Source organism: Lycorma delicatula, chromosome 1 (genome assembly GCF_047948215.1).
Source record: "Lycorma delicatula isolate Av1 chromosome 1, ASM4794821v1, whole genome shotgun sequence".
Lineage (NCBI taxonomy): Eukaryota > Metazoa > Arthropoda > Insecta > Hemiptera > Fulgoridae > Lycorma > Lycorma delicatula.
In genome coordinates this window covers 275,746,195-275,762,914 of record NC_134455.1, presented here as the reverse complement: position 1 = coordinate 275,762,914, position 16,720 = coordinate 275,746,195, and the positions used below count along the sequence as shown (strand labels likewise).

General features: G+C 27.5%; 1 protein-coding gene across 1 annotated transcript in view; it reads right to left on the bottom strand.

Annotated features, from left to right (window-relative positions):
• The window catches only part of LOC142332111 (anoctamin-7-like), a 223,300-nt gene that overhangs the window by 45,420 nt on the left and 161,160 nt on the right, over positions 1-16,720 (bottom strand). Inside the window, exons 7-10 of the mRNA XM_075378345.1 lie at positions 11,650-11,786; positions 9,312-9,480; positions 8,263-8,452; positions 174-431 (exon numbers count right to left, since the gene is read on the bottom strand). Coding sequence (XP_075234460.1) covers positions 174-431; positions 8,263-8,452; positions 9,312-9,480; positions 11,650-11,786 — 754 coding nt within the window. The remainder of the gene's footprint in view (positions 1-173; positions 432-8,262; positions 8,453-9,311; positions 9,481-11,649; positions 11,787-16,720) is intronic.

Sequence of the window (16,720 nt, the reverse complement as noted above, 5' to 3'; positions counted from 1 at the left end):
TAGCACTAGATAGGGAATCTTGGAGAGCTGCATCAAACCAGTGAAATGACTGAAGACAAAAAAAAAGAAGTAATTTCCACATGCCCCCCTAGACACACGCACACATGCACACACATACACATGATTTAGATTACAAGATAATATCATACATTAAATATAAATGATGTAGTTACCCCAGAATGACACAAATACAGCATAAAAAACAGTTCCTGGGTGATCAAACAAATAGGCAAGCTTTGCATAACCACATATATCACTAAGATCCCAGTAATCACAACCAATTATTTCATCACACAGAGGGCACATTAAGTATGTGCCTTGACTGTTACAAATATCTGAAGCAACTCTATCAGTATGCATTGTTAATACACCATAGAAAAACACTAGTAGTCCAACAAGTGAAGCTGGAAGCAGCCATGCAGTGTAAAATCCTGTAAACAAAAATTAAGAATATGAGAAGAGAATATAATTTGAAAAGATTCATTTAATAATATTTCATACAGATGAAATAAACATGATTACTGTTAGTATAACTTTATTTCTTTGCTTTTTAATTAATTGAAACTGAGAGGATTATTTTGTGATTGAAGTCACTACTTTCAATTATTTTTTTTGATAAATGCCAATAACAACCAGAAAATACTTTCTTACATCTTCTGAATAAGAATGAGTAGTAAAAAATAAAATCTAAAAATGCATTAAAGAAAGATGTCTATATCATTATAAAACATAATCCATTTTTTTTTTTAAATGTTAATAAAACATTTAATATCCTTTTGTATTTAATAAAATTGTGTATACATAAATATATATGAACTAAATTGCTGTTATAGTTATTTTTTCCAGTTATAAAAATATATATGATTTACGCACATGTAAATAATGTATTTATATATATACACAGAGTGTGCCAGGACGATTCTGCTAAACATCATAGGCATATTTCAGTCATTAAAATAATGGAGAAAGTTCATGTAAATATGGGTTCAAAAATGTTTCATTAGAAGGTTACAACTAGTGAAAGATTTCACCCTGATTTCTGTTCCTCCGCTGAAATGAAGCCATATTGAAATTCTGGGAAGGTAAATTAGGGTTTAAATTTAATGATTTATTATGGTTTAACCTGAACATTTTTTAAAAATTGTTTCCAGAACTGTTTCACCATTATTTTCAATGAAATAAGGTGTAATAAACTAAAAAAAAATGAGTTGAAAAACATAGTTTTTTAGCTCAACAACAGCAATTTAGTTATCTTTCGTGTGGGAGAATAACAGAAAAATGACACTAATACATATTTATCTGCCTGCAGTATTATATGTTATTTCTTAATTATTGGTGCATTACATTCCTACTAGGGGTGCTGTAATAATGTATAATAATAGTAGCCTGTGTTTAATCACCGAGCAAAGCTCTATAAACAAACTTTTCAAACATTGTTGCAGTTATGATTCAGAATCTTGCTTTAATGTGCTGTATTTGTTATTGAGAAGTCAATTTTCAATATAAAATTTTATTTGATTTATAAAGAGTGCATCTGTGATTTATGTGTATTTAAGTGATTTTAAAAGCTATTGATAAGCGATATTGATTTGTTCTGCAGTAAGAGGAAATGCCGTATAAGTTTACAAAATCTCATTGTAGATTTCCCAATTGAAACATTCCTAACTGGAAAGTATTTGCAGATATAACAACAGTGCTACACAAGCCATTGACGAATGTCATTGGAGATTTTCCCATCAAAACATTTCTAGTCAGCAAGTATTTGCAGATACTCACTGGCACCTAACGGAAAGTGGATCATTTAATGTAACATCTGAATGGGAAATAAATGTGAATAAGCAGATTTTATGTATGATAGAGCAGATTTACTTAATAAAGTCCAACTTCTAGTACTTGCAGATTATCTGCATTTTGTGGATACCACGCAAGAATATATTGCAGACATTGCCATTATATTGATAGAGTCAATGAAGGCTCTACCCATATCATCCTCAATCAGTTTAATATCTTGACAAAAGTTATTACAATCTATAGTTGAATTATTGTCAGTGGTTATTACAAAACAATGTGCTTCCATCACTGATATTATTTACAAATGAAGTAACATTTACTTGAGATGGGATAAACAATACATAAAAAAAATGTTTGGAATCATGACAATCCTCGTGAAACCATTGAAACTAATTACTAGCACTCTTTTTCATTAATTTTCTGGTGTGGGACAATAGGTATTGTCTTATCAGACCTCACATTTTCAGTGGTAGATTTACAGGCGGCTATGGTAATCTGAACTTTCCAATAATAGAAGGCTGTTCATTTTAGTCTAAAATTGTGATCAGTATTTTCCATTTTGTTGCATATTGTTCTGCATTAAAGAATACATTATTTTCTTGTGCTATTGTTTACTTTTTTATTGATATATTCACATAAATTTTCTCAGAATTAAATTCTCTATCAATCTAACTAATAAGTTTTACTTGTTTATTGAGAATTTAATACAGTTATTTTATGCCAAAGTTAAAAATTTTATTTTTCAACTCAATTTTTGTTTATTACACTGTATTTTATAGAAAATAATAGTGATACAGTTTTAGGACTCATTTCTTAAAGTTTTTTTAGATCAAAATCATAAGAAAGTGCTAAATTCACCCTTTAATTTACCTTCCAAGAATTTCAGTAGGGCTTCATTTCAGCAGAGGAGCAGAAATTGGACTAAATCTTCACTAGCCATAACTTAGTATTTCAGACCCATGAACTTTTCCCACTATTTTAATGAGAGAAATATTCCTATGAAGTTTAGCAGAATCTTCCGGGTCAGAAGACATCTTTCTTAACATTATATATAAAATTAATGTATAACATTATCATGTAAATTAAATAATATCTATATATCTTCTTGAGCATTATTTATATAAAACTGCTCATCATCAGTCGGTACACAATTCTGTAAGTACATCAACAAATAACAAAAAAGAAATAAAAACTTAAATTAGAAAACATAAACACTTCAAAAACCACAAGATTTGTAGCATAACTCAACTTCCATTACTGGAATGATCTATTATTAGTATTAGTTTTTTAGGTTTTTCTGTTATTATGTTAGGTGGTTAAGTTGTTTTTTGAATTCAATTAGCACAGTGGTCAATATGTTGATGAATTATTTGAATTTTCAAGAAGTTATATAGATATTATTTAATTTGCATGATAATTTTATACATTAATTTTACGTATATATAATGTTAAGAAAGAGTATGTCTTCTTTCTTAACAGTTTTTTGAAATATTTTCCTAGTAATATTTCGTATTTTGAAATACAATTTAATGACTGTTTAATGTTCTCAAAGTTATTGATTTTTCAAAATAAATATTTAATGTTAATTTGTCATCATTTGCTATATTATCAAACAATTATGCACTTAAACATTAAATATACTATCCAAATCAACTATACAGTTAAAAGTAAAAGTTCTTATATCAATGAAAAAATAAATAAATAATCTTTACAAAATATCCTTCCTATCACTTATAAAAAACTTTTCTCAGTATATTACTCCAGTTATTTGACTATGTAAAATCAGCATTATATAAAATAAACTAACCAAACTAAGTGGCTAATGAATATATATGAATAAACTTTTGAAACAGTTCAAGCACATAAGTCAGAACTAGAAAATGAACTACCAAAGAAAGTGATAAAACACATTAGGAAAATAAAATAAAATAAATTATTTTATGGACACAGTATACATATACAAAAATTTGTTATGATTATCACTGCTTTATTATTTAATTTAAGCTTATTATAAGTATAGCTTTATTAACTAATTTTAGTTTTTTCATCTCATCAAAAAAATAAGAAAAATTTCTAAAAAAAAAATTGTGTAAAAATAAGAAAGAATTCATAACATTTTAATGCATTTTATATTTTTCAAAATTAATAAACTTTTTTTTCTAATTCATTATAGTTAATAAAAGTGAATGAAAATATTTTTAATGAAGAAAAATTTCTAACAAAAATATATCAAAGACAGTAAAAAAAATATAATAACGCCATATAAAAATATATTCCACAATAAAATGTTAAAATTTCATAGTACCCATCAGTCATCTGCTTCTCAGATTAAAGGTTTAACAAAGTTACACAAGCCAAACATACATGCCTAAAATTAAAAATTCTATTAAATTTATTTAAAAAATAAAAATGTTATTAAAAATTAAAACAGCACTTTCAACCTTTAATCGCTAAAATTATGGATAGAATATTAAGAATAAAAAGTGTAACAAGTAAGAAAAATAGTTAAAATTTATCTGCAAAGTTAAAAAAAAACAAAGTTAAAAAAATGTACTCTTGTTCATTGTTAAATTACAAAATAAAGTTGATAAAAAAATTTCATTATTATTATAACATGAATCATGATGATGCTAATTTAATAATATAATTTCAATAATCAAAAATATTACAAAAAATTTATTCTCACTTTAAAATCATAATGTTTAAACCACCCTCACAAAACTTTGAAGAAATAATAATAAGTAGCACAGAATGTAGGCATAATATTTTATGATCAGTTATGGAGATGACAGTTTAGTATTATGCGATCCTTTTTTACAAAAAATGAGTGCAGTTGAGTGTTAAATAAAGTGAATATTTTTAACAATAAATAAAAATATACAAAAAAATAGTTACACTAATTTATGTGTACCTACTTCATTATAAATACGATACGAGATTTATTATTTTTCTTTTATTTTTATTTCCTTGCACGAAGTAAAGGAAGTATTGTGATTGTGAAAGATTTTGTTTCCAGATTTCAACAGAAATATCCATTTTGACTAGTTTCAACATGACATCTGTACATACGTATGTATCTCGCATAACTCAACAAAATTAGCCGTAGGATGTTGAAATTTTGGAATTAGGACTGCTGTAACATGCAGTAGTTCACCTCCCCTTTTGATTGCAATCGACTGAACCAAAAGTGTCCAAAATCCAAAAAAAATTGGATTTTGGACTTTTTCATAACTGCAGAAACAAGTCCTCATTGAGAGCTTTTCAACAATGTATCATAAGTGGTACTTATTTTCAGGTTCCAGAGTTACAGCCAAATAAAATTTTAATTTATGAAATATTTGGATCTTAGGGTAAGGCACATCGGTTTGAACCAGACTTCTTCTCCTTTTTTAATTTAAATATATTGATTTATTAATTTAAATTTATTAACCTCTCAATGTAAAAAAAAATTACGATTAATAATAATTCAATAATAACAAAAAATATCAAATGAAATAAAATTTGATGTAATTTTCATTTTAAAAAAATAGGTGAATATGTAATTTAGTAGGTATACAAGGAAGTTGTGTTGTCCACATCAGATTTTTCTTTTGAGTTTTTAAAGCAATTTTATACGTTACTTTTATTTTTTTTATTTACACTCATAAATTTTTATAAAATCTAAATTTAAATTATGTATGTATAAATTTTATATTGTCTCATAAACTTATAATTTAAAAGAATATAATTTTTTTTTTTTACTTTTTAATGTTGACCAGTTATTAAATTTATTATGAATTTAAATATATGTTTATTAAACTATTCATGTTCCACTGCAATGTTATTTTATTAAATAAAATTAATTTTTTATTTGATCATATCAGCATAGTTTTTTTTTTAACCTCCGAAACCACCGTTATGTATTGCTTCACAGGATGAGATGAATGATTTGTAGTGTGTAAAAATGCTATGCCTGATCGAGATTCAAACACGGGACCTCCAGATGAAGGTCCAAGATACCACCACTTGCACCACGAAAGCTGGTAAATATCAACATGGTTTAGGGCTCTATTAATTACGCTCTAGTAAGTGGTTATTTTTTTACGGAGAAGGTGTGTTTAAACTAACCTTATAAGAAGCTCATATTTACATGAAGTGATTTTATATGTTGTATTTAGGCAGTGATTTAATTACCTAAATCTGATAATTCAGTTTTTTTTATTATTATTACATATTTACATCAGAGTTCGTTAAAACTTCATCGGTAAGAGGCGACAAAGTCAACGAATTACATTTTCTGTTCTAAACATGACATGAACATAACGTGACAAAGAAATGAAAATGGGAAAAAATAAAATAAGCGTAAAAACACTATATTTCAGTTCATTTAGATTTGTATTAAAGAATACTTTAAAAAAATACCTCAAATTTTGTGAGACATCATTTTTTTTTCCATTTGATAAACCGTGGGACTCGAATATGTCATTTTATTCATTTTTTTCTAATGTACCTTTATGAATCGCGCTGCTAGATAGCAGTACTAGTAGTAGATAGCATACAAAAACTTTATAATGTACTTGAAATAATAACATTTAAAAGGAATACACTACAGGTTGTTTTAATAGTAAATGCTCTTATTTAAATGAAAGTATTGAAGATGAAACATGTTTTTTAATTCACATCACTTATTTACAAAAAAATAAAAGTATTAGATTGCAAGAAAAGAAAATTTTAAATGAATAACAGATGTTGATAATAGAAATGTAGAGTCTTACCATTTTTGATATCAGTATCATTTTGTTTAAAACAGTTTTATTTATATTACAGAAATTTTTGTTTATTGAGCGGAAGAAATCATATCTCTCTTACCATAAGGTTTACAATTTCATTGAAATTTTTTTTGGATTTTATTTAATAATTTTTGAACATAAATGTTACAAATTTAATTCATTTAAAACAATGACTTTCCCCAAATAATTTTTTATGCAGTAAAAAAATTATGTAGGTTTTTTTATTAATCCACTATAAATAAATTATTCCTAAAAAAGTACACTTAAGAAATAATTGATTTCTTGTCTCTTTTGTCCACAACTCAGTCAATTTTGAAGATAGAGTAAAGAAAGAATGTACAAATTGTAGGAAAAAATAATTTCTATAAAACTTAGATTTTAATTTTTTTCTTAACTCTTTAGTTACAAAATAATCACAAATACCACTGTAAAAAGCACTTTCATGGTGTGGTAAAAAACTGCAAGTATGTAAAATTTATAATTTAATTATTAATAATCACACTGAATAAAAAATAATAGCTAATTGTAGGGAAATTTGTAACCTTTACAAAAGATCTGATTTTTTTTTAATCAACAGTTTTAAAATTTGCTAAAATATGGAATTTACTTTGTTTCCTTCAGCCAACATTCTATAGACCAATCTACTGATTAGGAGTCTCAGGAAAATAAGGTACTATAAAAAAAATACTATAAACATAAAATAAGGTACTATATGTAACCACTAGCTATCTAATTATGATAGTAGCATTTTAGTCTATTTTACTTTAATAACTGAGGTATAAACTAACATCTTTGTACTTTAATATTTTATGTTATATTTTAAATTATTCTTTACAAAAATCCATTTTAAGAAGCAGAAATCTCTGCAAAAGCTCTTAATGACATTGAAGAAGAGATTATTACTCTAAAATAACAAACTAGCAACACAGAGAACAATTACAATTGATATATTTATCATTTTTGTTAATAAAAAAATTATAAACATAAATTATAATAATCGTGGTTTTTACAGGATAAAATATACAACCAATTGAGATACATAGGAAAGACCAATAAGTCATTTAAAACAAAATTTTGAATCATAGGCTTTTAAAAAACTAAAATGAAATACCTCCATGGGCATGAAGCATTAAGAAAAAACAAAATTATCTAATGCAGGAAAATACCTTATAGAACTCTACCATAAATTTATGATTCTGGAAGTGAGTAATAAGAACAATGAAATGGAGAATGAATGAGAAAAAAGATTCTATTTACAGTTTTAAAATAAACACAAGTTAAAGAATTTGTGATAGATTGTGATACGAAGGTCTGTTTTTAATTAACAAAGAAAGAATAAAAAAGTTAATTGCATTGCTTATTGTATAACAAGTATTTCTAAGTGTTATTTTTTATAAAGTTAGAGATTTTGTTCAAATATCAATTTTTAGTTGTAATAATTATACTTGGAAATAAGTATTAAAATTCAGCATTGTTAAAAAATAGAACTGTAAGTGAAGTTTCCACCAAAGCATTTATTTTTGAATAATAAAGAATGTATCAATAAACGTAAGAACATTTTCCTTTTTCTTGTTTTAATTGCTTAATGCAAAATCATTGATTCAGTTATGCACACACAAATACATACATGCATGCATGTATATATGTATATACACACATGCACACACAAATAACTGATTCATTGTCAATAGTGATAACTTACCTAGCCACGCAAAGTAAATAGCAATTTTTTCCCCAAAATATTCTCTTATATGGTCAAGTGGTTGATACTTGTACCAACATCCCCATCGGGCCCAATATTCATAAAGTATTTGCCTAGAATTTAAAGGATCTTCCTCTTCATCTTCTTCCAATTCATTTACCTTTTGTTGCTGTTTACATTCATAAGGCCCCTGAAGAAAAAAGTTGATATGTATAAGTTAACTATAAATAAGTTAACAAACAAATAAATAAGTTAACTATAACGAATGTAGTTTGTTAAAGTATACTTTACTAAGTATTACAAAAAAAAATGTTAAATAAATTTTATAATGTTATATTTCTAAATTCAGTATGAAGATTATTTACAAATTTTATAATCTTTGATCAATAAATTTAGCTGAAGTATGTTGTTTAAAATTCATATAAGTACATTTATGTTTTTTTGAAATAGCATTTACGGATTTTTTCTAGCCATGATTCCAGCTGATTAATGATTATTACTAACTTTCACAAGTCAGATTGGTTTCCTCTACCCATATTAGTATGTATTATGTATCATATGATACATATAAATATGTATACATTAATTATATACCATTAATTAAATCTTAGCTTTTCACTAATTAAATCTCTCCATTCCCAATTTATTATAATTTACCAAAATAATTTATTATCCCAAAATGCAGTCTTAAAGTCAAAATTTAAAAGCATATCTACATTTTCATAAGGGACATACACTTTTACAGTATCACAAAATCTAGTATAAACGAATAATTTCTATGTAACTGAACTGAATTTGATAGAATATTTTAGATAACATAGCATTTTTTTAGAACATAAACATCTGAAAAAAGTATTTAATTAGACTTATACTTTCAAAAATATTTTCAATTGACATTTGGGCTTAAATATTTATATACTCGTACGAATAAATTCTCCATCCTTAAAAAAATTGCCAATTGCTTAAAAGTAAGAGAAGTATGTTCTAAATTTACTATTATTTCATATTAGGAAAAAAAATAATTTTATTAAACTTAATTAGATTCTTACATCATGCAGTGGGAAGCTAGAAGAAAATACACCTTCATCCACTAGCCTGTCAATTCCAACCTCGCCTTTCTTCTTTTTGCCAAAAACCGCAGTTGACAGAATCTCATAGACTATTCTAGATCTTTGAACATTGCTAAAGAATGTGTCTCTTTTATCATTACCAAGGAACCTGCAAAGAAATATAGTTAATTAAAGGCAATTTTTTTCTGAAATAAATTATCATAAAAGTGACAAAACAAAATTTCTTAACATTAAATAACTGCATCTTTGATAAATGGTTAAAATTGTTTTAGTATGTGGATATTTGACATACTTAAACTGAAAAGCAAATTATGCCTTATGTAACATCAGACATAATTAATAGATGAGAAATGAGTAGTCAGTTATAGATGACATTCGCTTGTTGGTTTGAGCCAGGAGTAGAATGCAGCCAGTAAAATCCTGTCCTGTCAATTGTTCCAAAATAATAATAAATAGCTACAAAATGCAGTATAAAGAATTACTTAAACTCTATACTGTAACCAAAGTATTTTAGGCTATCTTATGCATAATATAAGTATTTACTTTTTCACTTCAATTGAGAAAGCTTTCACTTCTCATCTAGGATTATAAAAGTTATATTCCACAAAATACAACATTAAACTGGACATTCATTTGCCACAGATACCAAGAACATATATAAGACTATAGCAACAGAATCAGCCATTGTTAATCATTTCATAGAAAGAGGATATTTATATGAAAATATTAAGTATTGCATACAAATTTTACATATGGCACATAAAAACTAAGACCTCAATGGAATAAACTATTTGTAAAATTTACCAACTCATCTAATTTGAAAACAATATATTAAACAACAAAAAATGCAAAAGATCAAGTGTGTTTACTATTCACTAAGTTATTTGCCCACACACATTCTTTCTATATGCTAGAATACACAGTAAGGAATTCCCTAAGTGCCACCAGTAATGCTTCTGATGAAGGAAATGTAGTAAGTTCTATACAGATTTTTAGGAAGCATAATCTCCATGTAATTTGAAAGTGAATCATTAATAATAATTTTGAATACCATTTGTTTAAAAGTATTGTCATAATTTGTCAAGCTATTATTTCAACAACTCTGACATAACACGCTTATATCAGTTTCTTAATATTCTGACCTGAGTACATTAAGATATATTCATGACTATCTTTCTCTTTTTGAGATTAGTCAAACATATCTTCATCATAAGAAATATTCAGGCCTGAAACCTTCCAGAAAGGGTTTCATTTTCACGTTCATGGATGGGTAGTGGCTTTCAGTGAGTCAGAAAAAAAAGTCTATTTTAAATTCTGTACATATTGGTACAATTCAGATCAATACTTTGAGATTATGCTTAAATGGCAACTGATCGCCAAGAAAAATAGATTGGATGTTAGATCTTATGGACATCATAGTCATTAATGTCTTAAGATTGACAAATCTGATATGTGTACAGATCCTATTACAAACAAAATTAGGCATTTCAACAGACTAGAGTTTTTGCAGTGTGATGGATGATAAATTCTTAAATTTCCTTGTTTCATAAAGATGAAAAACCATTAGATGAAAGGAAACATAATAAAAAGCAAGAAATCCTCAGAAAAGAAACACTATAAACAAAAAGCATATAGGCAAAATTAAAATCTTTAATTATCTCTGAATCATACAAAATATTCTAATACAGAAACAACCAAACAAATGAATTTATTCAAAAGTGAAATTTTTAACCCATGTTCATGTTACAAATATCTTAAGGAATATTTGCTTGTGTTTCAGAATTTCAAAATGTATTACAACAGATAGAGCATTGTGAATAATTGGCCTTTTACTGTTCTAGTGATAAAAACAAAATCATAAATTACCTAATGGATGATTCAGCACAAGACCAACCTACCACAAAAAAAAACACATTTTCCATGGCTGGAGTATGCCATGGTCTGATATTTGAAATTAACGCTATAAGAAGTCATAATGAGCTATATATCATCATAATAATAAAAAAACAAGTGCTACATAGGAAGTTCAAAAAAAGTTTTTTCAGTCTTTATAGGTTTTATTCTTACCAAAAAAACTTGTCCATCATCCATCCTGAAAGTATAGTAATTTTTAAAAGTGCTGAAGTGATATTCAGTACTTAGTATATATTTAAATTCTAAATATCCTAGTACCAAAAAATATTTTAGTAGGTAACTGAAAGCTTGGTAGTGTGCTTGCTTCATTTTTAATATGCCAGGAGGACCTGATATTGAAAAAAAGAATAATTAAACAAAAAATAACAAGGTAAGAACTAGTAATAAAATCCTGTCTACTCACTTCTCTATTTTGTTTTTGCGGAAAGGACATGTGTAGTAATCAAGTGGCTTCTTTGGTACATCTTGATGCATAATATTAGGCAGATGAAGATATTTTAATAATTGCTCTGATTTGTTTACAGATGGATTAGGATGAGCCTAAAAATAAAAAAAACACAAGAAATTAATGCAGGAATATTACAAAAGTAAAGTATTACAACAAATACTTTTACTTAAACACTATGAATCTTTGAAAAAAGACTTACTAGTAATTATGAAACATTTTTTTAAGATAATTCTTAGTTTAATAAAAAATTCTTAGTTACCTATTGCATAATTTAAAAATTACAACATAAAAAATTAAGTAATTTTAAATTAACTTATTATGTATATATATATATATATATATATATATATATGCACATATATTTATTTATTAAAAATTATAAACAGAATACTGACCATTAAAAGTAACTCAAAAAAATCAGACAGTATAAATTACACTGAAAGATTTTTCCAACTTCTATAGTAACTTAACTGACATACAGATTCCATGGTCTACGTAATGGTAAGTTAAAAAAAGAAGAAATCCTACAGCGCAATAGAAGTGAATTATGAGTACTGACAAAGCATACTTTTATGATATCTAACTAAATATTTATCATGCATTATTACAGTGGTTCATTAAATTTCACATTATAAAGCAATACTTTATTATTTAATGCTGTTTTTCGCTGCTGTTTTAAGCTGCAGCAGTAAATACTATTTATCAAACATTAGGCATAGGCAAGCTAAATTAATAAAGTAGAAAGTAAATTAGTAAAGTTAAATTTTCATGATATTTGTCATAATTTACGATCTACATTTAAATAAATACTGTTTAAAAGTACTTTATATTCTACTGAACAATTTTATTTAAAGTATTTCAGTTATATTGGGTTTATTATACCTTTAAGAATTTCCTTAATTATAAAATTTCTATATAGATCTTATTAAAAACATTCAACATCCTCATTTCTACTACCTTGTATGAAGTAAAGGAAGTATTGTAATCGTGGAAAATTTTGGTTTTCAACTTTCAACGGAAAGATCCATTTTGACCATCCCTGAATCCATTTTGACTAGTTTCGGCAAGACGTCTGGAGGTATGTACGTATCTCACATAACTCGATTAGCCATACGATTAGCCATAGGATATTGAAATTTTGGATTTAGGACTGTTGTAACATTTAGTTGTACACCTCTTTTCATTTTTAAAAAAAAATGTGTAATTGTAATTTAATAAGCGTAAAGGTAGTAATGTGTTGTCCACATCAGATTTTTTAAAATCTATCTTTGTTATAAAAAATAGCTGATTAACATTTTTATAAGGTTTTCAGTCCATTTTATGTGGTTCATTAGGTCTTTTTATGGTCCTTATGGAAATATTCTATAACTTTTTTTACTGTAGTAATGAAAGTTGAGCTAGGCTTACGCTCTGCTTCTAGTGATTGCTTGGTCAATTGCAGAGTAAGAGTAGTATTTGTGCTCCCTCTTATCAAAAAATATACCCTTTATTCCTTTACTGTTTTTGTTAAAAAAATACTTTTATTTATGCAGCAAAAACATAAATGAACACATTAAGTAAACAAATAATTTGTTACATTTAGCCTAAACATTCTTTTATTTTGATCAGTAAGTATTAAACTCTAAGAATCCTTACAATAAAAATTATGGAATTTATTTCAGTAGCAAATTTACAATCATGTTTACTTGATCATAATTTCATTCTATACCTTATGAAAAGAAATAAATAGAAATGTTTAAAATATTTGATCACTCTCTAAATTACCAATGAGTTGTTGTTATCACTTCATACTATGAACTATAGTAACTATAAATAGGATTAAAAAAATCCGAAATATGTTGTTTCTTTTTGATACAAGCAATATAAAATTTTCCTCATATTTTCATTTAAGTCTGGTACCCTACTTGATGATTAAATTAGGTGCCCTTATAGTTCCAATATTAAATTTTATTAACATAATTATTTGTGGAAAATCCTAAATAACTTTAACAGTAGATGACATTGTAAAATTTTTGTTGCATTCAGTAAATATATTTTATTTCCCCAATCCCATTCCCAAAACCAAATTATTATTTCTCTTAACTATAGTGCATTTAATCTTTCATAATAACATTCTGAGTAGAACTGTTGAGATCTGAGAGATTAGATTGATGCCGATGAGATTGATACTGCCAGTTAATACATTCACTGTTTAATTATATTTATAACATTACTAATTATATTTAAGTAGTCTTCACTAGACAGAAAATGTATAACCTTAGCCAGATTATAATACAAGTTTTTTGGGGCTATATTTATTGGTATTTATCAGCTATGGATAGCTGATTATATACCAATATATACAGCTTGGATAAAAGGTATTTTTCAACAATCAGTATTTTTCAGTTAGAACTGCACAAGCCAGTTAACTACTTTCCAAGTTTCCATGACTATTGTTGTTCTACCATTGAATTTTGTAAATTAAAATTTTGTTCGTGCAACAACTTCTGTAAAGATTTTATATTTTTACTTTGAAAAAACCAAATTCAATTAATGACCAAATAAGATTACTTAAAGTGGTATAGTCACCACAGTTGTAGTACTTATTTATACATTGCGGCATTATGTTGACACTAATCTCCTGTTACCATTTTTGTAGGGGAAAATTCTAACTGCTTAAGGCTTTTCCCTTTTCTGATCTTGTAAAAAGGGAAACTTCAACAGAAAGTGACATATCTTATTTTTATGACAATTGTCCCCAATTATTGTTCCCCATGTTGATATATGTGATAATTTTACACACTATCTGAATATAATATTCCACTCAACTCATATTCAAAGATGTTTGACCTTGATTCTTCATTAAAATACGACATAGATATACTAGTACTATTCAAATTCAAACTGAATAAAAATAATGTAAATTAAAAATAATAATAATAATAATAATTCTGTGAACCAAAAAACAAGCCCTGAAAATAATCTAATAAACCTGTGGTGAACACTGGCTAAACCTACGAGACTGTTAAAAAGGTAATTGGCCTTGAGTTATAAGATGAATGAAGAGATGTTTCTTATGTTCTTTGTTTGAAAGCTACTGTGTTAATTTTTCTGGTGATTTTGTATTATTTTATTTATTAAATTTTGATTGACCAGTGATAGTATTGTATATTGGTAAATTGTTTAGTTTAAAATAAACATTCACTAAAATACTGTTTATTCAATTCAACTCTGTTAATTCTTATTTAAGCATATTAATTCAAGGCTCAGTTAGTAGAGTGTTTGGTCAGTTGTGAGGGTGGGAAAAACCCTGATCCACTCTGTGTTATCATGTAATCTATAATGATTATAAGCAGTGATTTAAGTACAATAGAAAAAATTTGACGGCATTCGAAATTTATAACCAAGATATACCATTAAAATAAAGAAGGAAATTAATAATCTTTCTATGAAAATGGATCAACATTTTTATTTATGAATAATCAGTACATGGATTGTAGCAAGAGAATGTAAAAGAAGAAAATTATTGTATTACAATGTAGTGTAAATAGAATTGAAATTTCTCTTTTAAAAATTTAATTTAAATACAGAATCTTCCTATGAAAAGGAGGGAAGATTTATATATTTTTGATAAAAGCATTATGCGTACTGAATTTCAATCTAATGAAGAGATGTTAGATGCCTTTTTATGATGTAAACCAAATTTATGGCTTTACATCTACCATTTATTATTAAGTTTTTTAGAGATTCGGACAAAACAAACTTTATTTTTAAAGTGAAAGCGAGGTAGAATAAACTAAAATCTGATTAACTAAACTATAGCCCTATAGTTAATCTCCCTAACTATGTGGATGAGTATTTTGGTCCACCTAGTTATAACACCATAAGTATATGGTGAGTTAAGTCATCAGTGAAAGAAAAAAATCATTCAAAGCGTGGACAAGAAATGAGTTATTTGCCAAATATATAAAAAAGTTATTTTCCAAAGGTCTATTGATTGAATACTTGTATACCAGCCAGTGGCAGCCATCCCACAGTACAGTTCTTTTTTTAGGTCTTTTTCAGTTCTCTATGTTTCTATTCTGGTTTCACAGTAACCTGAATGTCTAATGTTAAATTTAAATTGATAAACATAAAAAAAAAATTGAATTTAGAGGTAATGTGGCACCAAAGAGTAATCAGTTGGTAAGTGTTGTGAGGGTTTAATTGTTTTATTGTACAATTATTTTCATTTAATACAAAATTAACTTAAAAAGGAAGCATATAACAGAGATAGTGGCGTGCTGCTAAACCTTGGGATGGATATACTGGAGATCAAATAAAATTTATCACTTGCATACTCCAACACAAGGAAGAAAATACTGCCTGTATACCAATAAAAATTGCTAAAACATATATACAGTCGGCGCTTTCTACCTCGGCAAGAGCATTTAAGATGCAAACCTCGGCGCCAACCAGTTTCATGAAGCTACAGTGGCCTCGATTTAGAAAACAGTTCACCTTTATGCTTTCCCAGAGCCGTTCCACAACCAGCCTTTCAAGCAATTTGCCGATTACCGGCAAGAGGCTGATGGGCCAATAACTGTCGACCTACACTTGGATCCTTACCTGGTTTTAAGAGCACCCTCACCAAAGCTACTTTCCAACAAGTCGGGAAGCAGCCCTAGCTTAGGCACCCCGAGAACAGCCGGCCAAGCGGCTCTTTTATGACAGGCAGTAGATAGTAAAATATATTCGGGTCAAGTTAGTCAATCCCCGGTGCCTTTTTCAGTGACATTTGAGAAACCACTCAGTCTATATCTACGGGATACACAGTCCGCACGCCAGGAAATGTCTCACTCTCCCCCCCCCCCCCCGACGACGAATTCTGCTTCTCCCTCCGGAGCATCTGGAAACAGACTATCCAGGAATGCCTGGTAAGTCGCCACAGATGTTAAAGTGTGGTCACGACCACCAAACCCGCATCGAACACTGGACCCGGATATGCTCGGTAACAATGGCTTTGGCCGGTAACATGATTTTGCGAGCTGCCAGGGGTTGTGCTGCA